The sequence below is a fragment of the Plecotus auritus genome (assembly GCF_963455305.1).
Source record: "Plecotus auritus genome assembly, chromosome: 13".
Lineage (NCBI taxonomy): Eukaryota > Metazoa > Chordata > Mammalia > Chiroptera > Vespertilionidae > Plecotus > Plecotus auritus.
Window position 1 is genome coordinate 19,174,783 of NC_137779.1, and position 24,905 is coordinate 19,199,687.

General features: G+C 51.3%; 1 protein-coding gene across 3 annotated transcripts in view; it reads left to right on the forward strand.

Annotated features, from left to right (window-relative positions):
- The first annotated feature begins 750 nt into the window (after positions 1-750).
- Positions 751-24,905, forward strand: part of FLI1 (Fli-1 proto-oncogene, ETS transcription factor) — a 129,644-nt gene continuing 105,489 nt past the window's right edge. Inside the window, exons 1-2 of one of the 3 annotated variants that reach the window (XM_080650359.1) lie at positions 751-880; positions 2,265-2,345. In XM_080650359.1, coding sequence (XP_080506485.1) covers positions 2,307-2,345 — 39 coding nt within the window. In that variant the 5' untranslated portion in view covers positions 751-880; positions 2,265-2,306. Of the gene's footprint in view, positions 881-2,264; positions 2,373-9,584; positions 9,862-24,905 lie in introns of those variants that run through there. The other 2 variants (XM_080650358.1, XM_080650360.1) reach the window with 2 other exon arrangements.

Here is a 24,905-nt window from a genome sequence, read left to right on the forward strand (position 1 = left end):
AAGCAACACCCCCAATTTCAAGGAAATGCACATTTGAATACCCAGAAATGACTCCTTAGCAAGGGTGTTTTTCATGTGTGTGTTTTTTAATTAATCTCCCCTTCCCCCACCCCCACCCCCACCCCCACAGGTTATTTCTCTGACATTTGCAATTCACTTGGCTCTTCTAGAGTCTGCCTAGAAAGTGTGGGTCACAGGAGGTGAATCCTTCCCGGGAAGGACCAAGTAAAGGCAAGGAGTGACCTTGAAGTCGAAAAATCAAAGACCTCCCTCCTCTCGTTTAGGCCTGAGGAATAAGCATTCGCAGGGTCGTCCTTTGGAACGAACTCATCAGCGTAAGGAAGGCCTGGGTCGCTAGGCTCCCCTGGGCTTAGCAGAGCCGTCTTCACGTTTCTGATGAGTGTGTGTGGTTTCCAGGGTTCCTTGACATTTCCTAGAAACACAGGGAGGCTCCTGGAAAAGCAGCTGGGGGCAGATGGGTGGCTGTCTATAAAACAATCCATCAGACGGCAGTTGAAATATTGATAAGAAAACGGAAATCAAATTAAAAGACGGGGTGGGGGGGGGAAGAGAGGAAGAGGGAGTGGGACGGAGAGCGCTGGCGAGAGGCGGCGGAGAGGCTAGCTGCAGGGCGCACAGACTTAAGTGGCTCCTACAGCCCCCTCCCCCCCCCCCCCAGGAGGCGCGGAGCCTGAGTCTCCCCCACCACCCCCCCGCGTCTGGATGTGCAGGAAAGAAAGTCCAAACGTTGACTCGGGCGGGTTTCATTCGCGCTGCCAAGGATCGGGCTCTGGGCACAGAGAATTCGCACCAAGCACTTGAACATCCTGGCGGTGCCGGAGTGGCGCCCCAGCTTGCTTAGCAGGAAAGGGTGCCTAAGGTGAGTGTTCGTTTACGTGGAACATCTGGGGGCGATGCGGACTCTGGGCGCCCCCACCCTGCCCCGCTGCCTGCTCTAGTTGTTGTCAGGAAATGCGAAGCTTTCGGGGGCTCTTTTTTTTTTTTTTCCCAGTCTCTCCAATGCTTTCTTTTTCTCTCCTCCCCTCGCCCCTCTTTTCTTGCAAATTTCACTCCAACTTTGAAAGTAAACAGAGGAGATGTTGGAGCCCGGGCGCCAGGGGCGGAGGTAGTGAATGGGAATCTAGGAGCCCCGAGAAAAGTACCTAGTCCCTAACTCGTGTGCGTGTGTGTGTTGTGGCTTCAGGAGCCCCAAAGCTGGAATTTGTTAGTGGGGAGAAAAGTGTTTTTATCAGAAACACATTGGCTGCCGGAGAAGCTGCGGGCTGCCACGTTAGAGATGGTTTGAGAAGGAAGGACCGGGACCAGTCGCCAGTCTTGGCAAGGCAGGGAGAGACGCCCGCAGAGGCACCTGGCATTCTAGAGTCGTTTGTGGGGCCCCCAGCCCCCAAATTCAGATCTCAGATGCCATCTCCCCTGCCAGTGACAGCGAGGCCGCGTTATTCATGGTCTTGGCCTCTGCCTGCAAACCCGTTTTCTTTTTAGAAGCGGGGACACTGGGAAAGGGGCCTGGTGGACCTCTGGAACCTCTACCAGCCTTGGGCAAACTGCGGCCCGCGGGCCGGATCCGGCTGTTCTATCCGGTTCTCTTGCTCTCCCCTCAGCTCCTTTACTTTGAATTTATATTAGTTCACACAAACACTCCATCCATGCTTTTGTTCCGGCCCTCCCGGTCCAGTTTAAGAACCCATTGTGGCCCTCGAGTCAAAAAGTTTGCCCACACCTCTAGCCGGTCTTCATAAGCGCTCCCTTAGTAGGGAAGAGGGGGGCATCTGGGCGCTAGCGGGGTCCTAGGGGTGTTGGGGAGTCAGGCAGAAGGCCTGTGCCCCAAGGGCCCCATCGTGTTCTGGTCTGTGAATATCCATTTCCTGGGGCCTGGGCCTACAAGGTGGGTAAACCTACCTCCATCTCCTCTGGCCAGGTGTGAAACCACCCAGGCCCCCGGGGAGGCGGGCGGCGGATTTCAGGCAGAAGAGGGATGCGGGATAGTTGGGAACAGACCAGAACTGTGAGCTGGGTTCAGTCTTCACCATCCCTTAGCCTGAAGCCCCCCTTCCCCGCCCCCCGCGCGGCACAGGCACAGGGAGGGTCGTCTGGTAATGACCACTGGGACCCCCCCCCCCCCCCGCTGATCCAGGAGGCTTGGAGGCCTCCAACTCTAGCATTCTCTCTTCATCACCCCCACCCCCACCCCCACCGCATCACCCTTGCTCCACTTGAGGGTGACCCAGGTTTCTCCTACCCAGGTTGGTTCTGCGACCTTCCCGACCCGTCCTCACCACCCCAGGATGTTCCAGACGGTCCCCGACACGTCGTCTTACGTCAAGGTAAGACCTGACAGCATCTTTAAACAGGTAATAACTCCCAGTCCCCCTGCAGCCCGGGGAAATGGTGGTAGTTGGGGGATCAGTCCGCACAGGGGCGGGGCGCTGGGCGCAGACCTTCGGGGATCCCTGGTGGCTTCTGACGTGGCTGAGCTGGGTGACTCTGCAGGGAAGCCTAGGTGGCGGCCCCTAGACCGGCTCGCCAGAGTCGGCCCATTGGGTGTGCGCTCCTGCGTGGCGCACTGCGGGCTCTCCGCGCTAAGGGTCTGTGTGCGGATGTGAGTGTGCGCGAGTGTGCGCGGCTGGATGAACGCGATGCGCCTCTCTTCCCCGTCCGACACCCCCCACCTCTTCCGAAAGCCCCCCTTCCTCCCTCCACCCACGCCCTCAAAGGCGCTGATTGCGACTTGACAGCAAATCCGAAGGGTGGGTTTTTTTTTTTTTTTCTTTCTTTTCCACAACAGTTCCCAAGAACGTAAACAAAACGAGGCCAGGGCATCTGGGTTACACGTTTAATGAAAATCGGCCAGCGAGGCGGGGCCGAGGGTGCGGAACGGGCGGGCGGTCTTGCCCCGGGTGGGGACGCGTTGAGGTCCTCCCGCAGCCCACGGGACTAGTGGGCAGGAGGAAGGACCTGCGAGGTCCTGGAAAAGCGCTCCCACCTCTCTCAGGTCCGGGCTCCGCCCCCTTCCCAAACCCCGCCCACGAGTGGCCCCCACCCTCCAGCGTGACGGGTCCGAGAACGCCCAGGTGGTGTTCGCTGAAGATGGGCTTGTGGCCACAGCGATGGGGCGAGGACCCTCGAGTTTTATCCTTGGGGCGCCAAATTTGCGTCCACCCCACTCCCATTTCTCTAAAGGGAAATTTGTTGCCACCGGGTAGCCTGCGTCTACGGCGTACTCTACGCGCACTCCCCCCACCCCCATCTCCCCACCTTCCGTAGAAGTCTGTAGTCACTTGGAAAGCCAGGTTCTGAAGGCTTGGCCAGGAAGGAGTGTTTAAACAGCAATGAATGAATGAAAAATGGTGAAACCAATGTGTCCATAATCAGTAAGTGGATGGATGGACGGAGGGCTCCCAGGAGGTGGCAGAGCGCACAGGCTGGAGCGAGCTTCCGTTCCTTGTAACCCCTCCCAGCAGCCTACCCTCCTCCCCGCACCCCCCCCCCCCTCCCCCAGAACTGGGAGCCCAGCTAAGGAGCTCCCTCTTCCAGCTCGGCCCCAGGGCTGCAGGCAGGCAGGGGAGGGGGTGAGGCAGTCTTTGCCATCCACATGGACCCACCAGTCTGCACGCACCCGGGGACCCCCGAAAACCTCCAGGAGGATGAATTCTAGAGGGTAGAGGGGCGAGTGAGAGTCCAGGAACCCGATCCAGGCCGGGAGTTGGAGAGCAAGCAAACTCTTGGGGGGGAGAGAGAGAAGGAGGGGAAGAGGTGGAAGGGGGCGCGCTGGGGTTGGGGAACAGGAGGTGGGGTCTGAGAGCTGTGGGCCGCTAGGGGAGCCGCTCTTCACGGGAACTCTTTAAAAGGGGAAAAAATGGATTTTTCAAGCGGCCACAAAGTTTGTATTGTTGCACAAAGAGGTGCATTGATGACGGTGAAAGGTCTGCGTGGCCAGGACAATCTTGGGTTTGTTCCGCCGGCTCCCTGGGCCCACCAGTTGCCAAAGGGGCACAAACAGTCCCCGGCTGCCAAGCCCCTGCCCTTGGGCGTCAGGCACCCACTCCCAGGTTACTGACAAACACCTGGGCCCCAGCGCAGGGATCTGGGAGCTCAGGGTGCCCACTGCCCCCAGGCAGCGTCCTGGTTCTGATAACCCACAGAATACTCTGGGAGGCACCCAGAGATGAGCCCTGAGGGTGGATGTGAGGATGGGAAGAGAGAGGGAGAGAGGGAATTCCGGTGACTGGTGAAGACATGGACAGGCAGTGAGTGAGTCACGGTGGTATCGCCTAGAGACCCCTTCCCTCTGCCAGGCCCGGTTCACCACCCCCCACCCATATGCATGCTTCCCATAAAGGACCCTAGACCTAGAAATGTGAGGTGGTCTGTTTTGTGGGTACTAAGAGGTAGTCCAGTTTGCAAATGAAAAGCGGAGGCATTGAGAAGTTGATGTAACACAGGTTGTCAGGGGCAGAGCCAAGATCCAAATCATAAGGGCAACATGTTGCTGACTGCCAGGCAAGTTCTAAACGTTCATTTCATCTTTACAAGAGCCCTTTAAAGGCAGGTCCTATTATAAAGCCCAGGGATAGGCGAGGACACCGAGGCACAGAGAGGTTAAGGAACTTGTTCAAGGCCACGGAGCTGGGAAGTGCAAAGGCAGAATTCACACCCAAGGAGCCGGATCTCCTGATGGGAGCCTTCAACCAGGACGTGCCACTTGCAGATAAGGGGCGGAGGGCGCAGGAGACCCCCAGAGTAATCCTAATGGTACGCGTACACGGTGCCAGCGCTGGGCAAAACGCTTGCCCATCCCCAGCGCGCAGGGCACTCCTTGAAGGTCCCTTCCCGGCCCCACGCGAGACTGGAGGGGTCCTTCATTTTCCTTCTTTAAGAGTTTTCCAGATCCCTAGCTCTCGTTCCCCCACCTACCAGCCTGCGGGTGCAGCCTATGCAGCCTTCTGGGCGAGACACCTCCCCACTCCCCCACCCCCACCCCAGCCCCCACCCCCCAGAGGAAAGAAGGCTGATAGCCCTAGAATGTTCGCCGCCGAGACCCGCCCAGTGGCAGCTTCTGGCCCGCAGGTCCTGAAGCGGCATTTCAGGGACACAGGTCTGTGCTTAGAATGAACGCTGTTCGCGGCGGGCGGCTGGCAGGCAGGGCAGATGGAGATTGGAGCAAGGCCCCCATCCAAACGCAGGCCCTGGGTGAGGGTCCCGGCCCCTGGCTGGTCTCCACCTCTCGTCAGTCTGCGCTCTCTGGTCCACCTCGGACTCCCAGGGAGTTTCCTCCTGGACGCCGTGTGGTCTGGGGACCCGGCCCTGAGCGCCTAGGGCCTGGGCGCAGAGACCCTCCCCTCCCCGGCCCGCCCCGGCCTCCCGCCGCCCGGCCCCCCACGTAGCCTTTGGAACCCGCTCGGCGCTCGGGCGGGAACGAGCGCGGGGAGCGGGCAGGGCGAACAGAGGCTCTAAATCTTCCTTCCACTGTGAGTAGCTGGAGTCTGAGCAGCAAATTCAAAGCAGGCGCGCCTGCAGAGCCTTCCTGCAGAAATACGCCCCGGCATTCAAGCGCATCCAGGGGCGGCTCGGCTGCCTTGTTTGGCTAAGGTCAGACGAGACTCGAGTTCTCCAATAAAAATAAATCTCAAATTAATTATGGCCTCGAGCGAGGGGCCAGACACTTGAAGCTGCAGTTGTGCAGTCTGGAGTTTTGGCGCTCGCTCGCCCATCCCTCCCCCGCACTCCCGCCTGCCTGCCAGCTCGAATACCCGCTGCGGCCGCTAGAAGGGAGGGGAGGCGAGGAGGGAGGGCGGATCCGCCCGGGACGCTCGGCTGGGCCCGGCGTCTCTTCGCCAGACCCGGCATCGCTCAGGGTTTCAAATGCCCGGACGGACCGTCCAGGAGTCGGAGGCACCCCAGGGACCCAGCTCTGCTCGTCGCGCCCTCCCGTCCCCAACTCCGGGCAGCTTCGGAGAAGCCCGGGAAGTCGCGTCTGGAAAGCCTTGACCGGGTCAAAAGGGCTGACATTGAGCGAGCCAAGACGCCTTTCACCCGCCGCTCCCCTCCCGGGGGAAGCGGGACTTCCGCATCTGTGAAAATATTGTCCGATTCGGAGGGTGCCCGGCAAGCCACCTCACCCAAGTTCCAAGAAAATATTCACCACCCCCCACCCATATGCATGCTTTCCATAAAGGACCCTAGACCTAGAAATGTGAGGTGGTCTGTTTGTGGGTACCTCTCCTCCCCAGGTGGTAGCTTTCGTTTTACATGCTGGACCCGCTTTATTGGTTGTGAGCTTCCCCCGACTTGGACTTGAAAGCCGGCAGGGCTGGTGGACGGGGCACCGGTGGCAGCCAGCACCCGCTCCTGGTCAGCAGCCCTGCCCAGTCTGGGAAAGGGAGAGGCAGAGCAGTCTCTTCTGGTAAGCCAGAAAAGAGGGTGTGTGCAAGTGTGTGGGCTGGGAAAAGTCAGCAGTCCCTAGCTAGGCCAGGAGGAGACTGGCAAGGCAGGAAAGGGGAGAGAGAAAGGGAGAAAGGGGTGAGGCAAGAAGTGGGGTGAGGAGAGAGACAGACAGGGAGGGAGAGGGAAGGGCAAGGGTTCCCCCCTTTCCCAACTCCCGGACAGTCTTCATTTGCAGCAGGCCTCACCGCAGGCTCTCTATCAATTTGTCTCAATGCAAACATTCGAAATATTCTCTTTGGCTGCTCGTGAAAACAATGCGAGCTGCCAGGATCAAACCATCTTTCCAGATGTCTGGTGAAACCCACATTAAACAGGGCAGGCTTGTTTACTGTTGTGTTTGGTTAGAGCTCCCCCCCCCCCTTGGGGATTAACAAAAGCAGCAGCGGAGAGTCCAGCCTCACATCCAGAGTTACATAAGTGGGCACGCTTGCCCACCAGCATGTCAACACAGGATGGGAGGGGGGTGTCCCACATTCCCTCAAAGGCTGTTCAGAGTTGGAGGGAGGTTGGTTAATCTGGACAGAGAACCGTGTGGATGGACAGGAGGGCCTCGTGAAGGCCCTGGTGAAGTAGGCAAAGGCGTGACCCTCATGCCAGTCCTTGAGTCACAAGTGGTGACAGTTATGCCTGTGCCAGCTGCTCCCCTCCCCCCTCCCATCTTCAAAACGGTGAAGTTGCCATAGCTTGGGTCTTACAGGCAGAAAGAGAAAGTGCTACGGAGGCCCGGAACTAAAACACGAGGGCAGTCCTCCTGTCAATCCAGTTCCCTAGGGAGCAGTCCCAATGGGAAAGGAGGCTCTTGCTAAAAGGCCTTGGGGGGTGCTAGAGATGTGGGGGTGACGGTGCTGATCCATGAGGTGAACGCAACCTGTCAGGGTCCAGGCTGAACAGAAGGTGGGAAGAGAACCTTTGCCAATGTTTTGGCCACAGGGGAGCCTTCTCAAGCCCTAGGTGGAGGGCATGGGGCTGGGGTGGCCATTAATGGCCTCAGTGTTTGCCCAGCACGGGGAAGAGGGGCCTCCTGATGGTGGAGGTGGAGTCCTCTCTGCCTGAAAGAGGGGTGATGTGGCTGGGGGTGCCAGGTTTCTGGTCTCCTCCCAGTGGGAAGCCGTCTCCCCCAGCACCCTCCTGAAAGACCCGTTGTCGTTTGAAGGTCGGCAGAGTCTGGGCTGAAAAGGAAACAATTTGGGGTTTGAAAGGATGTAATTCATTCTTCCTTTCCCTTTAACCTCTTTCCTCTCTGGAAAGCATGTGGAAACTGAAGGGGAAGAGTGAGTGGGCGGGCGGCTGGGCCGAGGGGAGGAAAGGGTTAAACCTGATTTCTTTTAATTGAACTCCAGAACTGGTGGCCCCAGGCAAAGGGGGGGACTGACCCCGCTAGCGGTAACCAGATGTGGCGGTCCCAGGGGAGCCCCTGAGCAGACCCCTGGATTGAGAAGCAGACAGGAGGTGGGGGGGGGCAGCCCGGCCCTCATTCCACCCCTAACCACCCCCCCTCAACTCCCCCATACACACATCGAGTCTCAATTGCTGGCAGGCTGCACCCGCCACTCCTGGTCTGGTCACGTTCAGACCCTCGTCTGTATTCGAACCCAAAATTGGAGCTGAATTGATGAGACTAATTTCCAGAGGGGGGTTGGGGGAGGGAGGGAGGGAGGCGAGAGAGCTCTCGGGCTCAATTGCTCCTGAAGAAATAAAGAATTAATAAGTCACCTTTTTCGCCGCTGCGGACACCCCTTGGCAACATTTTTTCCTTTCGATTGGCTCGGATCTCCTCTGGATTTTTTTTTCCTCCTCCTTCCCCGGGTGGACTCTTAAATAAAAGTGAAAAAGTCCAAAGCGTGGTCCGGAGAGCGTGGACAAGGTAATCTGTTTTGGATGTCGGGGAGAAGGGAGTCAGGCCGAAAGCGCCCGGGGTTCCCCTGCCTGAGCCCGGACTCTTGAGGCTGCCCCCACTGGAGCGCGGGTCCGAGCTGCTGGGGTTCGGGGGCCTCTGGGTGGCGGGGTATGGCCAGAGGGGCAACGGGAGGCCATCTCACGCTCAGTGGGGATGTGTCCCGGGGTCTCACGGGCGGGGGGGTGGGGCGGGAGTCTGAGTCTAGGCCGCGATGTGGGGTGCTGCGCTCTGGAGACCCGCTGAGCAGCGTGGAGGGGACGTTCCGCCCGAGTGTAGGTTTTCTGGGCGCGGGTGGCATTGCGTAGGCGGCTCTGGCCCTGGTGCCCGGGCTGGGACCATCGCGTCCAGGTTAGCGCCAGGGTTTGGGTTTGACCCTAGAGGGCGCGGGAGGTGGCCTAGGGTGTCGCTGGCCCCAGCCCCAGCCCTCAGCGGGCGGGCGGGCGGGCGCCAGGAGCTCTCCAGGAGCAGAGGGTCTAAGCGCGCCGCCAGGAGGGCGCCCCCCCTGCTCCCCAGCGCTGGGTGCGGAGTCCGCCTTCCCCAAGGCCGGCGTCCCTGCGAAACAGCCCCGAGTGCGAGTGGCCGTGTGGGTGAGCCGCTCCGGGAGTTGGCCACCGCTAGGCAGCCCAGCGCCGAGTGGAAAAATTCCCATTGGATGAACTCTGTAATGGTTGGTTTGCCTCGTTCTGCGTCTGGATCGTCCTGGGCAGGAGGCTCCAGCTTCTCCCCAGCCCTAGGAAGCGCTCCCGCCCCCATCACCCCCCCCCCAAAAGAAAAAAAAAAGTTTGACTCCGGCTGGAAAAAACATTAATGAACGTATCTGTGGGAAGAAACGGAAAGTGAATGAGTCAGGAGGGCCACCTTCGGCCAACGGCCCCGGCATAAGGAAGGAGGCCAAAGGCGATTGGGTTTGGACTTTGGGGGAAGGTGTTGGGGGATGCAGCCTGCGGGAATCCGGGCACGGGCGCCGGGCGCGCACCCGGGCATTGTTCCCAGCCCGTTCTTATCTCTCAGGAGCCAGTATCCTGTGTGCGCGGCGCGTGGATGCATCTGGGCATCTTCGTGTATATTTATATAGTGTGTGATGCGAAAAGCAGGAGCGGCGGAGGGGGGGAGTGAGTGTGGGGGAGGGAAGACGGAGGAGAGAGAGAGACGAAAGCGCTAGACGAGAGAGAGAGAGAGAGAGAGAGAGAGAGAGAGAGAGAGAGAGAGAGAGATAGGACTTCCTCCCGATTCGCAAAGTGAAGTCACTTCCCAAAATTAGCTGAAAAAAAAGTTTCATCCGGTTAAACTGTCTCTTTTTCAATCCGCTACAACAACAAACGTGCACAGGGGCGCGCGGGCAGGGCGCTCGCAGGGGGCACGCAGGGAGGGCCCAGGGCGCCGAGGAGGCCGCGCCCGGCTGATCCGAAGGGGCTGCGAGGTCAGGCTGTAACCGGGTCAATGTGTGGAATATTGGGGGGCTCGACTGCAGACTTGGCCCAATGGACGGGACTATTAAGGTAAGAGACCGGCCGGTGGGCGCGGGCGGCGGGGCGGCGGGCAGGCTGGGCGGCGGGCGCCGGGGTCCCGGAAGACGTGGCCACTCGCCGCTGCTTCCGCGCCGGGCTCTGCTGCGTGTCCTCCCCGCGCGCGGGTGGCAAGTCTCACTAGCGGGGCCACCCCGCCGGCTCCCCCTCCCAGGGCAATCTCCCCCGCACCCTTTGCCCCCAAGCGGAGCACGGCCCCCTCCCTCCGCGCTGCCATCCGGCTGCGGGCGAGGGCGGTGTGAATCCTGGGGGGGATCCCGGGCGCGGGTAGGAGCCGAGGAGCCGATTCCGCGGGTCCATCACCTCCACCCGTAACCGGGCGCCCTGGCCGGCTCTGGGTACCGGTCCGCGGCCGGCTTCCCTCCCTCGAGGCTGGAGGCGGTGGGGGCGGAAGCTGCAGCCGCCAGCAGCTCGGGTCCCCGCCCGGTGGGCCCGGGGCGGGCAAGTGGATCGCTTGCAGGGGGATCGGAGGGCGAGTGACCGTTTCTGGGCTCCGGCTCCTCCAGAGGGAAGCCCTGTTTACTTGTCAGAGAGGCTGGTTTCTCTTCCTCTCCGTGTTTCTGCGGCCGCTTCTCCACGCTCAGAGGCGGCGGCTCCCGAGACTAACGGGCCGACCTGGCCGCTTCCCCCGCCGGGGCAGGACGTCTCCCTGCAGTCCGGGTCCCCGCCGCGCCCCGCGCCCGGCTTCCCCATCCCGCCTCGGGTCGGCGCCTGCTCAGGGGAAGAGCCGCTTCTCCTAAGGTGGTTGGCCAACCCCTGCCCCTCACCCCTACCCTCACCCCACACCCTGCGCCTGGGTTAGGTTGCAAAGTGCAGCCCGGAGGGAGGGCTGAGGGTCTGGGTTTCATGTCCGACCTCAGAAGGGCTGACTGCCTCCTCCCTCTCGAAGGGGAAGTGGGGCGAAGAGCAGAAAGGAGGGACACCCCCTAAAGCGACTGGCCTTAGAGGCGCGAGGGGAATGAATGGGACTAGGAGTCGCTGGGCTGCGAGGCGGTTGTGCAACCCCAAGCAGGAGTCAGTCTGGAAAAACTATTAGGCTGGTGAGGTGAGGACTGGCAGAGCCCGCCATTCCCCCAGAACCCAAAGGAATCAATTTCAGGCTCAGGGCTGAGTATGAGAAAGCTAAGAATTCAAGAGATATTTATCATTTGGGTGGGGTAGTGGTTTTTATTTTCTAAGTTTGTGTTTGTGTGTGTGTGTGTGTGTGTGTGTGTGTGTGTGTGTGTTTTCTGAAAGTTTGAGATATGCTGACTTATGTAAAAAGCACCAACAGAAGAAATCTGGAGATGAGATAACTGATGGTGATGGGTTAAAGGGTGCCCGTGTGAGCCTGGGTTCCTCAAGTTTCAAGTGTGTGGGTGCGGAGTGGGTGAGGGAGGATTCCTATAGGGAGGGCGTGGTGCTCAGCGTATTTTCATGCTTGTTTTCCTTCACGTTGGCTGGTATGAGTGCCTGCAAGTGTCTTGTGTCCCTGGTTTAATAATGAGATGCTGCACTCTAGCATACTCGCCCCTCATTAGGACACTTTCCACTTACCCAGAAGGCACCTCTTTGATCCCAAAGAGTGGTAACATGGCTCCTGTCCGATGTGGACACTCTAAGGAGAAGTGAAGCAATTTCTTCTCCTCGATGCTCAGACCTCTAAGGCAGGCCCAGAGCAAAGGGAGGAAGCTGTGGTCTGTACCCAGGATGTGCTAATCTCTTTAGATATACACACACAGGGATTGGCATGGCGGGCAGTGAGCACAGGCTTAGGCCAAGACCCTGGCATTTCGTGCCAAGGATGTGAGTGAAAGTCTTCTTTTCCATGTGGGTGGTGAGAGCCTGCGAGTCCCTCCACACACCCTCTACAGGGCACCCTGGTCTCATCTGGGTGACCTGGCTATACAAACCCCCTCCCCCTCCCCCCCCCCCACACACAGAGCAGTAGCTGCTCTAGTCCCCAAAGTGCTGAAGGATTGAGTCCTTGAGCGTATGCATTGGTATTTAAATTGTGTGAAAGCCACAGTTTCTTTTTCATGTGAGACCTTTGGATCTTGGGGTTCCTGGACCCCACTCCCACAGTGGTTTCAATGTTGTTGTTGGAGAGGAGAGTGGATAAGAAGAGGTCAGCTAACTTCTGGTCTCCGCAAGAATGGAGTTCATTAAATCTGTCTGAGCTTCCAAATCTTGGCAATTATGAAAGAGTGGAACTAAATTACCTCCACAACAGTATCTTTCCCAACCCTCTCTATTCCTAAAATGTTATGGTCCTATGCTCTTCCAAGAACGTGTACTGGATGTCTATGAAATCCAGTTCTGTACTGACAAGGTCTGAGAGATCTATATACAAAGGGAGAGATCTGTATGTCATGTCTAATCTGCAGACACAAATCCAGAAAGGGTGTTCTCCGTTGGAATGGCCTGGGAAAACCATCTTTGAGTAATTCTGGGATGTGATTTTTATGCACCTGCACATTTTTCCTCCCTCAAATATAAGGTGGGTCTCTCTTTCAAAATCCTTGTCAGTCTCGGCACTAAGGAGGTATTTGGCCCAGGATGCCAGGAAAGTCTTTGCAGAAGATTTCTTTGCAGAAGCCCTTTACTTTGTGCATCATTCTATCTGATTCCAAAACCTCAATCTTAACTGCCCTTGTTACAATAAGTCCTTCTGTGTTATGTTTTCCTCTCATTTCCATGACCGTCTCCTGGGGAGGCTCTTAGCCTCTAGCTGGGGAAGCACCAAAGTTTGTGGGGGCCATTCTACTCTTTTGCTGCCACAGACAGTTAACCTGCGTATTAAACAACACCCTACCCCGCCCCTGCTCCCCACAGTGATATTATCAGTGTTGAAAAGCACATGATACTGGTGGCGGCTCTAAGAAATGACCTGGTTTCAAAAACTGCATCTTAGTTCCAAGCAGTCTTCAATCGAGTCTTAATATTTCATGTGCGAAAGCTTGGTTCCGTGCCCAGGGTGCCAGCAAAAGATGGCGAAGCAATCCAAGAAGATGCAGACATGGTGAATGACATAGGGAAATGAACAGCAGACTTGGAATCAGGAAACCTGGGTCAGAAAGTCTCAGCTCTGCTAGAATGTTGCCGATTGCTCTACAGCAAGGCGCTTGGTTCCCTTGAGTCTCAGTTTCCTCATCTGAGAAATGGGGCCAAAATAGCTCCCTGACATAAGTCACAGTAAGGATTAAATAAAGTCTGTGCCTTAGTTGCATGCACATTGGTTGAATTTCTCCTTGGAGACAGGTCTTTCGGGGTTTGATTGGTTAGAAAATTAGATCGTAGGTCTGGATTTACCGTAATACATGTTTCATTCATTTAACAATTATGAACCGTGTGTTTCTTACATCCCAAGGCTCAAAACTCATGCTTTATGTGTTGAGAATAAAACAGGCATCAAAACCCTGCTGTAATGTACACTCCAGTGGAGGTGACAGGCACACAAATAAATAATTATATGTCTAGAGATTATATATCTTCTGAAGAACAGTAAAGCAGGTTAGGGGATAAAAAGTGATATAGCTGTATCAGCCAAGATGGTTAGGGAAGATGCTTTGAGCAAAGTCCAATTGAGGAGAGCAATTCAGTTTGCATCTTTACCTCTGGAAAGTACAGCACCACACAGCCAGTGAATGATGGGGGAGCAAAACGGGAAAGAAAGGTTGAGATTAAAGTTGGATTCTGCAAACCAGCAGAGAGTTTCTGGGCCAGACAGGCCTAGGAGGGCAGGTTGTCGCTGATGGGCAGTGCTTGCCTGCAGGGAGAGCAGCAGAGGGAGGAATGCTCGGAACAGACTTGACTTGTGTCCTGGAAGAAGGATGCTGTCTTCACTTTGCAGAGTGAACACCCACGCACATCTTTTTACCTTCATATTTCCTCGATTCTTTGTATCTGTCCCCAGGAAGTACCCAATGGCGAATTGGTAATGGTTTGGTTTATTTTTGTGGATAATTTCTACGCTTTAGCCAGTTTGGCTCAGTGGATAGAGCGTCGGCCTGCGGACTGAAGGGCCCTGGGTTTGATTCCGGTCAAGGGCACGTGCCTGGTTTGTGAGCTCGATCCCCAGTGTGGGGCGTGCAAGAGGCAGCCAGTTAATGATTCTCTCTCATCACTGATGTTTTTCTCTTCCTCTCCCTTCCTCCCTGAAATCAATTCAAAAAATTTTTAAAATGTTTAAAGAATAATAGTTTCTACAAAACAGCTTCCTTCTACTTCTGCTGCTATTCCAATTTACAGGTTTGCAAATTTAGAGAATATTTAGCTCCATATTCTCATGTTATAGGTGGGAAAGTTAAGGCCTAGAGTTGTTTAATGAATTATTCAAGGTCACACAGATTTTACCGAGTCAGGGTGAGAATTCAGGGCTCCTGACCCTCAGACTAGTGTAATTTCCACTCATACCATGAAGATTTCATTCACTTTCATCACATTATTATGGATTATAGAATCCTGGAGGCAGTGTGAGTATGTTGTGTGTGAGTGTGCCTAAGAGAGTAACAGAGACAGACAGAGACAAAGAGAGGCTTTTAAAAAATCATGGAGAATTTTGACACTTTGGAATAAAGACACTTTGTATTCTTTAATGAAAAATGTACTACTACCACCTTGAATTATTTCCAGACTTTAAACATTTCAAATTTTCAGATAGGATTTTTACATAACTGTTTTCGAAAACAAATCCTTCTTTTCTTGTAGACAAACAAGGTCTCCATAATCAGAAGACAATAAGAAATATAGTATTTTACTTAAATAGCCAATAGGCTCCTTTGTAGACCAGGGCAGGTGGGCCGAATTTTTATTTCAATAATTTTAATTATGGAAGGTTGACTGTATAAAATAATACATGCCGATACATTAGAACATATCTTATGGACTCCCCTTCCAGGCTATGTAGTGAGTGGGTCTTGAATAACAAGCACATTAAATAAGATTTAGGATTTCAATGTCTTCTGTTTGGGATCAACCATTAACTTAGCATTGGTTTAAAAAACCAAGCCTATTTTCTAGAAATGTAACATCAGTCTTATGTTAACACTGAGTTGTTCCAGAAAAAAAGGGGGAAAATTTATGATGATGAGCAACTCGGCAGCATTTCTAATGGATGGAGGCCTTTATTCTACCTCAAACTTCAAAAAAAGCCTAAATTGTAAGTCAACATTCAGGCCTTCAGCAAAGTTCCAGTGTTCTCTGGGAGAAAACTCACTCTATTTGAAGTTAAATAGACAGATTTTCAGATTAGCAACCAACTATGTAGGGTTAGAATGCAAAAGCTGCTATTTTCATTCATTTTAGACAACCAGCTACATCATGAAAATATAGAATAACATTTTAGTTTTGCTTTGTTTTGAAAAACATGACTTTCTATTTTTGGCTTGTACTTAAAACAGTCTTTCTAAGTCCATTTTTTTGCTTGTTGTTTTGTGACAAATTGAGAAGGCTAAAGGATGGCCACTACACACACACACACACACTCACACACACACACACACTTGCACACACAGACACAATCTCACAAAATCTTGCACCAACCATAGTAACTTTTTTTGTCATCTCAGGGCTGTGCAGGTGTCTTTTCCTCTGGAGGAGACCACACCCTGTTTCATTTTCTGTTGCTTTTCTGATTTATATCTCTATATTTCTATCCCATTCATGGGTTAATTCATCAGTGGGATGAAATGATGTCATTCTAATTCTTCCACAGGCCCGATAGGCCCAACACCAGCAGCCTGTGTGGTTGAGCTGTTTACCTAGAGGCAATGGATGGGGTTTGTCTATCCTCACATTGTCACCCTTAGGGCCAATATTTTGGAATTTTGACAGAATTAGACAATCTACGGAATAGCCCTTTTCTATGTAAAGCTAGCTGGCCTTGCGGGACTTTGTAACCTTGGCCTCATTGGCATCATAAATTGATGTTAGCCATGTTAATAGAAATCAGTAATCGCGCATGTTAGGAAGGTCTGTCGCATGGCTGTCGTGCAGGCACTGAACTAGGTGCGTAAGTGCTGTCAAGGGACAATGTTGGTGGCAAGAGATAATCTTGGGGTCCTAGCAGGGGGATCAGCCGTGTGTGTGTGTGTGTGTGTGAGTAGGGGAATGCATTGTTCCATTAGCCTGGAGAGAGGAAAGAGCAATTTCAGATGGAGGGCTAGAAAGACCTGATACCAGTAGATATTTGCACAGTCCCTTCTGTGTACAAAGGACTTTCACATACACGCTTGCATTTAATCCTCACAAAAGCACCGTGGGAAGCCATGTTGCCACATAACCGTTTTGTTCGGGAGGAAATTCAAGTTCAGAGAAGCCAGGTACCTTGCCCGCGGTGACAGCGAAGAGGTGACAGAGTTGGAATTCAAGCTAAGTGTTTCTGATTCCGGAATACCTGCTTCTTCTTCACATAACCCACACTGCTTCTTGGCAGAGGTGGATGGGTGGGCCTGGACGGTGGCTTTGAAGGTTGGGTAGACCTTGCACAGGAAGATAGAGTTCAAGGAAAGTGAAATACTTTGGTGTGTGTTTGGGGGGGGGGGTGCATATAAAGGAGAAGGTAGGAGTGGAAAGATGGGGTGGAATTAGATTATGGAGGACTTTAAATACCACAACAAAGAATGTGGGTTTTATAAAATCCAGGGGTGGGCAAAAGTAGGTTTGCAGCTATTCATATGGTAACTAATACCACAATTAATAAATAACACAAGAATAAACTCTGTGTTTCCCATACTCGCAACCATAAACCTACTTTTGGCCGCCCCTGTAGACAGAAAGGAGGAATCCCAACATTTCTAATAGATGGATGGTCTACAGAGCTGTACAAGTCTCCTAGGAACTGATCCTTCCGCTTCCCTCCCTTCTCCTTAGGAAATGGAGATGGGAGTGGCCCCATCACTTATCAGAGGCCACAGAAAATTAGCAGGAGACAGAATGAAACACCCAGTGATAGTTTCGGGCAACCAGACCCTGCTGTCAGCTCTCTTTAAACATATGTTTATTAAATATGGAGTCAGGGGAGAAAGGAGGAACTCTGTCACTAGAAGCCATAAACATGCGATTATCCCTGGGCCCCTTTCAATGTCTCCTTTCGCCGTGTTCTAGAGATTCCGCTGCAAGCTGTCTTTTCGACTGGCCATCTCTCCTGGGCTACAACGTTACTTTCTTTCGAGAATGAGTCAGCAGCTAGTAGCTCAGGCGGAAGACACAAAAGGAAAGGGTGTTTCCCTGAGACTCAAATCACATTTCTATGGAAATCCAGACAGGTCTGACCCGCTTTCACAGGTTGGCTGGGACCCTCACCTCACAAAGAAACACCAACATTTCACCTAAGCAAACCCCAAACTCAGAGTTAGCACCACCATCCACGTTGGATCAGAGATCGTGTTCAGATGTGTCTTCAGATCATTCCAACAAACTTGACAGCAGCTTCGGAATTGCTAATACCGTCCAAAAATGAACCAACATACTGAACGATGGAAGGTAGCGCCCATCTTTGGAAAGCCGTGTGCCTGCCATGTAGTTCACCATCCAAAGCCCAGAGAATGTAATTTCTCAAGCCGCCTTGGGGAAAATGCATCCTTGCAGACTGAAATGCCTTCTCAGCCGCGGGGCCCCTTTGCTCAGACAGTGCCATGTGTCCACGGTAATGAAAGACCTTATGTCACAACTCAGTGCACACAGGCGAGAGGCCAGAATTACAGGTGCCGTGGGAGCTTTAACCCTGCATTTCTAGACACGTGTGGGTTTCATGTCTACTGAAACCTAACAGTTCAGTAGCAGAGTGTTCGTGCGAATAGGTGGCTATTCATTGACTTTATGTGCAGAGGGGTCTGAGAGCATGATTTTGTGGCCTTGTTCACGCAGCAGACACTGGAAAACAGGCTAATACTATAAAATGACTGAACGTGTGAGTTGTTTTTAAGCTTAATGCTGTCGCAGGCTATTTAAATGCATATATTTAGGTTGAAATTCTTATGCCTGAAGAGGCGTTTTGTCTTTAGGTATTATCAGTTCAGACTCATTCGTTTATTCACTCAGCCAAGAGTAGAAAAATAATACTGCCAGACACATGCTCATCGGAACTCCACGTAAACGAAAGAGAGCAAGTTGCTTACACTACTATTTCTTCCAGACCTCTAGACTCTAGAGCAGGGGTGGGCAAACTTTTTGACTCGGGGGCCACAATGGGTTCTTAAACTGGACCGGAGGGCCGGAACAAAAGCATGGATGGAGTGTTTGTGTGAACTAATATAAATTCAAAGTAAAGGAGCGGAGGGGAGAGCAAGAGAACCGGATAGAACAGCCGGATCCGGCCCGCGGGCCGTAGTTTGCCCACGGCTGCTCTAGAGAGCAGAGGTTTCTCCACTTTCCGATTTTAGGCTCTGACAATTGGCAGGTCCAAAAGAGGCAATGCTCGCTGGGGGAAATCTTTATTTGTGGCTTTTTATTAGATGGAGAGTTAGGCACATTTTCCCAAAGGTAATACCCAGCTTATAATTTCCTCCTCCCCTTTATGTTTTGTTTTGTTTTGTTTTGTTTTGTTTTGTTTTGTTAATCCTCACCCGAGGATATTTTTTCCATTGTTTTTGAGAGTAGAAGGGAGGGAGGGAGGGAGACGAGAGAGAAACATTGCTGTGAGAGAGACACATTGCTTGGTTGCCTCCTACACACATTCAAACCTGGAACTCAGGTACATGCCCTTGCCCAGGAATCAAACTTGAAATCCTTTGGTGCACGGGCCGATGCTCTAACCACTGAGCAACATGGGTCAAGGCTGCTCCTTTCCTCATTGTCCGGACATCTTTTGAAAACTGAGGAGTGCCAAGGGGACCTCTTTTTATTATTCTCCCTTACTTAGCTTTATTTCCTCGATTCATACATGGACACAGAGAAAAGTACTATAAATACAGTGAAAAAAAACGATAAACGAGCATCTGAACAATATTTACTTCTCACACATAAAACAAAGGGCAAATGTCTTCATGGACAAAGACTACCTGCAAATCAATAAGAAAAAGATAGACCACCTCACAGGAAAACAGGCAAAAATGCTGTGCACACACAGTGCTAGAAAAAGTCATGCAAATAGCCCATAAACGTATGAAAAGACTCTCTAGTATGTGCATAAGGATATTTAAGTGAAATGTGAACATTTATCACCTATGAGGAAAGCAAAGATTAGAGCAGTGGAATCGTGCCTCCTGTTAGAAAGAGTAAGGGGACATGTCCTTCTCTTACCCAGCTGGTAGGAACATAACTTGGAGGGCAATTTGGAAATATCTGCTGAGATATTAAATATTGATACAAATTTGATAATAATTTAATTTCTAAAAATTTACCTGACAGACATGTTCACATCGATACCAAGTATATGTATGTACAAGATATTTATTATAGTGTTGTTTGTATTGGCAAACATTGGAAAGAATCTAAATGTTCATCAATAGGGGATTAGATAAATTACAGAAGATGCATGCAACTATTAAGTGGAATAAAATACAATGATTTAGAAAGTCCTCCATGGCATCTCATGTCATGGAAAAAAAGGAAGTTACAAAATGCGTGCTCTCATGTCTGTAAAAAATTTGAAGACACACACATACACGTGATTATTTCTGCATCGTTTCTGGAAGGATATATAAGAAGCTACTCATTAACAGCACGTGCTTCTAAGCAGGGAGAGGTGGACTTTTACTTCTCACACTGTAAACGTAGGTAGCATCGGGTTGTTTAAACATCACTAGTATGTATTACTTTTATAATTTAAAAAACTGATGTAAAAAATCAAGAGGGACTATTGGAAATAGACTAATAAAAAAAATGCGCCAGGCACCAATAGTCCAGCCCAAATGTGCTGTCTCAGAGACAGTGGACCCCACTTTGCAGTAAATACAGGGGGAAATGTTCCAGCCTAGGATCTGGAGACCTGAATTCCAGCCCCAACACCCGTCCACCCCCAAATGAGCTATGGGATCTTAGGCAAGTCACTTCACTCCTTTGCTATCCATTTAAAATTTCTCATGTTAAAGGTTTTCTCGAGTATAAAATGAAGGCATGATTTCAAAGTGTCCTTCCAGCCTCCAGGTTGATAAGAATCTCACCCCAAGTAAACTTTAAAAACATGTCTTATTGGGGGGCACGGATGAATGAAGCCCTTGTAGGAATTCCGCCCGAGCCCCTGTGGCTCTCCACAAGCCCCGACCTACACTGTAGAGCAAGCATGTCAAACTCACGGTAGGTGGGCCGCAAGAACGAGGCATGCGGCCCACTGGCACGAGTTTGACATGCTCGCTGTAGAGTGACCTTCCAGGCCAGCTGAGAGCTGGGACTCTCCGGGAGATGCTCTGCAAAGACTACTGAGCTGGTTGCTTTGATTTCTCAGTGACACTGGAGCTGTGCTGACCCCTCTGCGTTCATGCCAACTAGGAAGAGACTCTGCTTTGGGTCTTACACTCTTTTCCACAATTTGGTCTCATTTAAAACCCAAAACACATTTGGCCCCAAGCGCCTTTCCCCTGGCCTGAACTTTTAAAAGTCCTATTTAATTGAAGGGAAATTGAATTCATCTGGTTCTGATGCATTTACACTTAACTGTAAAAAACACACAAAAACAATATTTTGAGGACCTATTTGATGTCCAAGAAGAATTTTGAGCCTCTTAATGAGGTTTCTGGAAGGCTCTTCTTCTTCTCCTCCTTCTCCTCCTCCTCCTCCTCCTCCTCCTCCTCCTCCTCCTCCTCCTCCTCCTCCTCCTCCTCCTTCTTCTTTTCTTCTTCTTAAAACAGGAAGTGGGCAAACACAGTCAACTCTGAAAGGCCCAATTCAGTTTGAAACTTTATCATCCACCATTTGGCATGAGCCCTGGTGGCCCTAAGCAAAGGCCTTTCTATTCCTACACCTCACCTAAGAGTCAGAGACTCACTCACTTCCCATCCAAGGGAGAAGAACAATGAGGAGGAACAGGCACAGCCACAGGAAGAAGAGTAAGCTACGTGTCTAGCTCCTGCTATGGGCCAATACTGTTTTAACCTCTGCAGACGTGCTCCTATTTGATCCTTGGAACAATGCTGTGATGTTTGTGTTATTTTCATTTTGGAGAGTTGAAGTGGCTTACCCAAGGTCATTCAGGTAGACGGTGGAAAAGCAATGATTTGAACCTAATCCCGTTGGCCTCCAAAGTTCCTAGAGCTCAGCCACTGTGATAGCTTGCCAGATGGACACGCCACATATCCATGAAGTTTAGGTTCCAAACTTAACCCGTCCATTGAGGACCATGGATGTTTTGTCCTCCAGTCTCACTGACCCCGCTCGCAGTCTGCACTGCTCCGATTCCTGGCATCGCTCAGCCTCTACATCCTTTATCAAGAGGGCTGCAGCCCTGAGTTTCCCAGGTAAAGAGACTGCCTGACTTGTTCGCAGGTGCACCTGACAGCAGGCAAGGGAGGATGAATGAAGCCAACAGGTTCTGTTTCATTGTAATGAGCTGACGAGATGATAAAAAGGAGAAGGCTTGTAGCTCAGGGAACAGCGGGTTCTTTGACTTGACAACACTGCCTCCTCTACCCTCCTGTCTCTTCTCTCCTTTTCTCTCTTGCTCTAACGCTTTTTCATTCTCTTTCTCTCATCTACACACACACACTATGCACACTTTTAGAAAAACAGATGGGGGGAGTCCTCAAAATAAAACAAAACAAAGAAGGGAATGTTTTGCAAGGTGAAAAGGAAGCCATCGAGGAAGGCTAACTTCGGGCTCCAGTTTCTCCTGAACAGCACTTGTTGTTTCAAGGCTGATTGACTTATAACTGCATCCACAGCCACCTCACATCAGGTCCTTTTATCAGCCCAAGTGAGACTTCCTGTGGACTGGCAGCTTCCTGATGTATTTCCTTTTTCCTTTGGCAGAACAAAGAAAACCATAGCTCCAAGGATCCTTGGGACCAAACATAATTGAGCACCGAAGAACCTATTATTTTAACATTTTTCGCTCTCAATGCGTAGGGCCAAGTGCTTGCCTCTCTGCATGTTCCCACAACAGTGTGTACAGCATCCTGGTGGACCCCAGGTGCAATGATCAGGGGCCAATGAGCCACTCAAACTCACCCTAGCTGTAGTTTTATTTCATTTAGAGGGAAAATGAACCCCTTCCCCTCACTAACACTGCATGAGCAACCTCCCCGCCTCTACTCCATTCACATACACGCCTTTAAGACTTACATGGAACTCCTTTCTATGTAGTGTTTACTCTTATTACCTTCACTCAACATAACAGGCCAGCAAAGAAACCCTCTTATTTAGAGATTTCAACCTGTGTTTGAAGTTCTAATTTTAGAAATATAGATATAAGAAAAAACTTCAGACTATACCCAAAGGGTCATCAAAGTCCATTGAAGAGGACATTCTAGAAATCGGGATGAAGTGTTGCTCTCCTCTTCTGCCTGTAGAATGCCAAGTCACTTCTTACCCTCGGCCTCACCACCTATTGTGTATATTATTTCTTTGAGAGACCTTCACACGTAATCCAGGGTAACAAAAGAACACTTCTCAGAGAGCTGCTTGCATCTCTGTTGTGTCTCCCCAGGCACAAAGCACAAGTTGCCAACGTATAGGACCTCCCCAGAGTCTTAGAACGTAAGAAGCCATTGTCCAGAAGAGATAACTAAGCCTTTACGATGTAATGTGTCTAAAGATGAGAACTGGACAAGAGACACAGGAAGCAGGATTTAGGTATGCCTGTACCCAAATAACACCTTTTACAGTAAGGGCGTTTCCAGGAGCAAAGATACCAAAGACTCATTGAATCCACAGATGTATGCTTTCTTTGTTCTCTGGTCTTACTTCCTGACCGTTGTCATCGTACTCCTGGGGAACTGAAGATGGCAATTTCCAGGGGACCCACCTAGGCACCTAAGCAACCATGCAGCTGCCCAAAGTAGCTTTTGCTTTTTACAGGGATCGTTGATATAGAATGAAAAGCAATCTAAACTGAACTATGGCTCCCTTGGTTAGAGACCCTATTTCTAAGACAAGAGGGTTAATTCATCATGGTTGATTCCTACTGACTTCATTTAACGCACTCCTCAGGGCCATCATCTCTGGGTGAAAATGGGTGGGAAGGGCTTTCTCAAAGAGGAAAGTAACTCGGAAATGATATGACACAAGGGAATGTGTGAGGGTGGGTACGGGCACGATTACAGTGCAGGCCTCCCATAACCTGCGTTGACCATGCCAAGAGGAAGGGTTAGAATGACTACACCTGTGCGTATGAGCAGGAGAGCTTCCTTTCCCGGGCACTGTGCTCTGCCACCAGCCCTGTACCAGGTCTGTGACTAGTCAGGGATCTTAGAGCAAAGATCCACGTGATCTCACAACACTCCCCCAGCCCTCATAGTGCTGTTTATAGAGGACCCTATTCTGACCTTGGCCTTCTCCACGAAAAGAGCATGTTGGGTCAAAGGGCACAAGTAACCTTGCTCCAGTGGGTGTCTTAGGGGGAACACAGGTTTTCCTGAAAGGTCAGGGAATTGAGGGGCACCTATACTTTCTGCACTTTTCTAGAAAGGGGAGGGGGGAGGAGCAGACTGCTTCTCAAAAAACTGGCATGAAGAGAATTTTCCCAAGGTGCCTCAGGGAAGGTGTCCAGGCACGTGGATTTGCAGCTCTGGACACTGGGACCTCTAAGTTCTGGAGATGTGTGGATCTCTATATCCTTCCCGGGTCTGTAGTGTGGTAAAGAAGTACTGTGGTCACCCCTCCATGCCTTCCAGAGTTGACCCCCAAAGGTCGTGTAGACAAAACCATGATGAAGCAGTGGGGCTGGTTGGAGCTCATTAGAATCAATCATTTCTTACCCATCAGTTTGGACTGGGGATGACCCAGACTCTTCTCTGCCCAGAGCACCTTTTATTTTATTTTATTTTTTAAAACCCTGTGTGTATGTATTTCATGGGAAATTTCACATGCCTGTTTCTGATTCACTTCCAATTAAAGGCTCAAAATGCTGGTTTTGTAAGAGCTCTTTGATGATTCAGATTCTCGTTGGTTCTTTTCTTTTTTGCCTCCTAAAAGTCCACAGAAGTTGAATAAATGTTGCTCAGACATTTGCATGCTTAATTGTTCAAAATAATTGGAAACAGGAGAGAATGTTTTACTAGTGTGCCCAAAGCAAGCACATTCACAATGGGCAAGAGAAAGATGCCTCCGTGGAGGTGAACTTCTATGGGAAACAAGGGGTGTCACTGAAGGTGTGCCCGGCACAGGGAGGGAGCAGTGGCTCTGAGCTCACATCCCTGGAAGTGTCAGGAGCCTGTTACATGAAACATAGAGTCGGTGGAGTGGTCAGTCTCATCAGAGATGGAACAGGTGGAATGGAATTTTCCAGATGCTGATGATGCTTTCAATTCCCTTTGGATTGGAGGGAGTTCATTTTCTATAATTACAACAAGCCCCATTCTCCACCTCCTTCCTCATAGTCATTAAAAGGCTTTGATGATAACCCTGTCTGGTGGGTACACCTCTGCACTAAATGTGGGAGAGGCTGCAAAGCAGATCCACACTGCCCTGGGAGAGGTCCCAGATCCTGTGTATCAGTTCCTCTAAAGTGCTAGGGCGGTTGTGGGTTTTGGGTAATTTGAGGCCTGGTTTTGCCTTAGGCTGGCTGATGACATTGGGCAAGTTACTCTCCCTTTCTTAAGACCTCAGTTTCTCCATCTGCTCCAAAGGATTAAGACTGGTAGTAATACAATCTTCTTCTCCCAGGGATTTGGTCAAAATCTGGAGTGATGAGTCGCTTCAAGTTTCTTGAAGAAAGGCGTTAATTAAGTACAGCCATTTGGCTAACTATTGGGTGGCTCATTACATGGTTATTCTGGTTGTCAATTGTAAATCATGCAACATTTCCGTTTCTGGGCCTGGTTCGGACTTTTTACTAAAGAGAGATCATTCCTCTCTCTTTACTGTCAGAAGTTGGTCAGCAATCTTTAGTCGCCCAGACTTACCAAATGTAAATTTTTGTTCACACAAGGAATGGTGTGTGC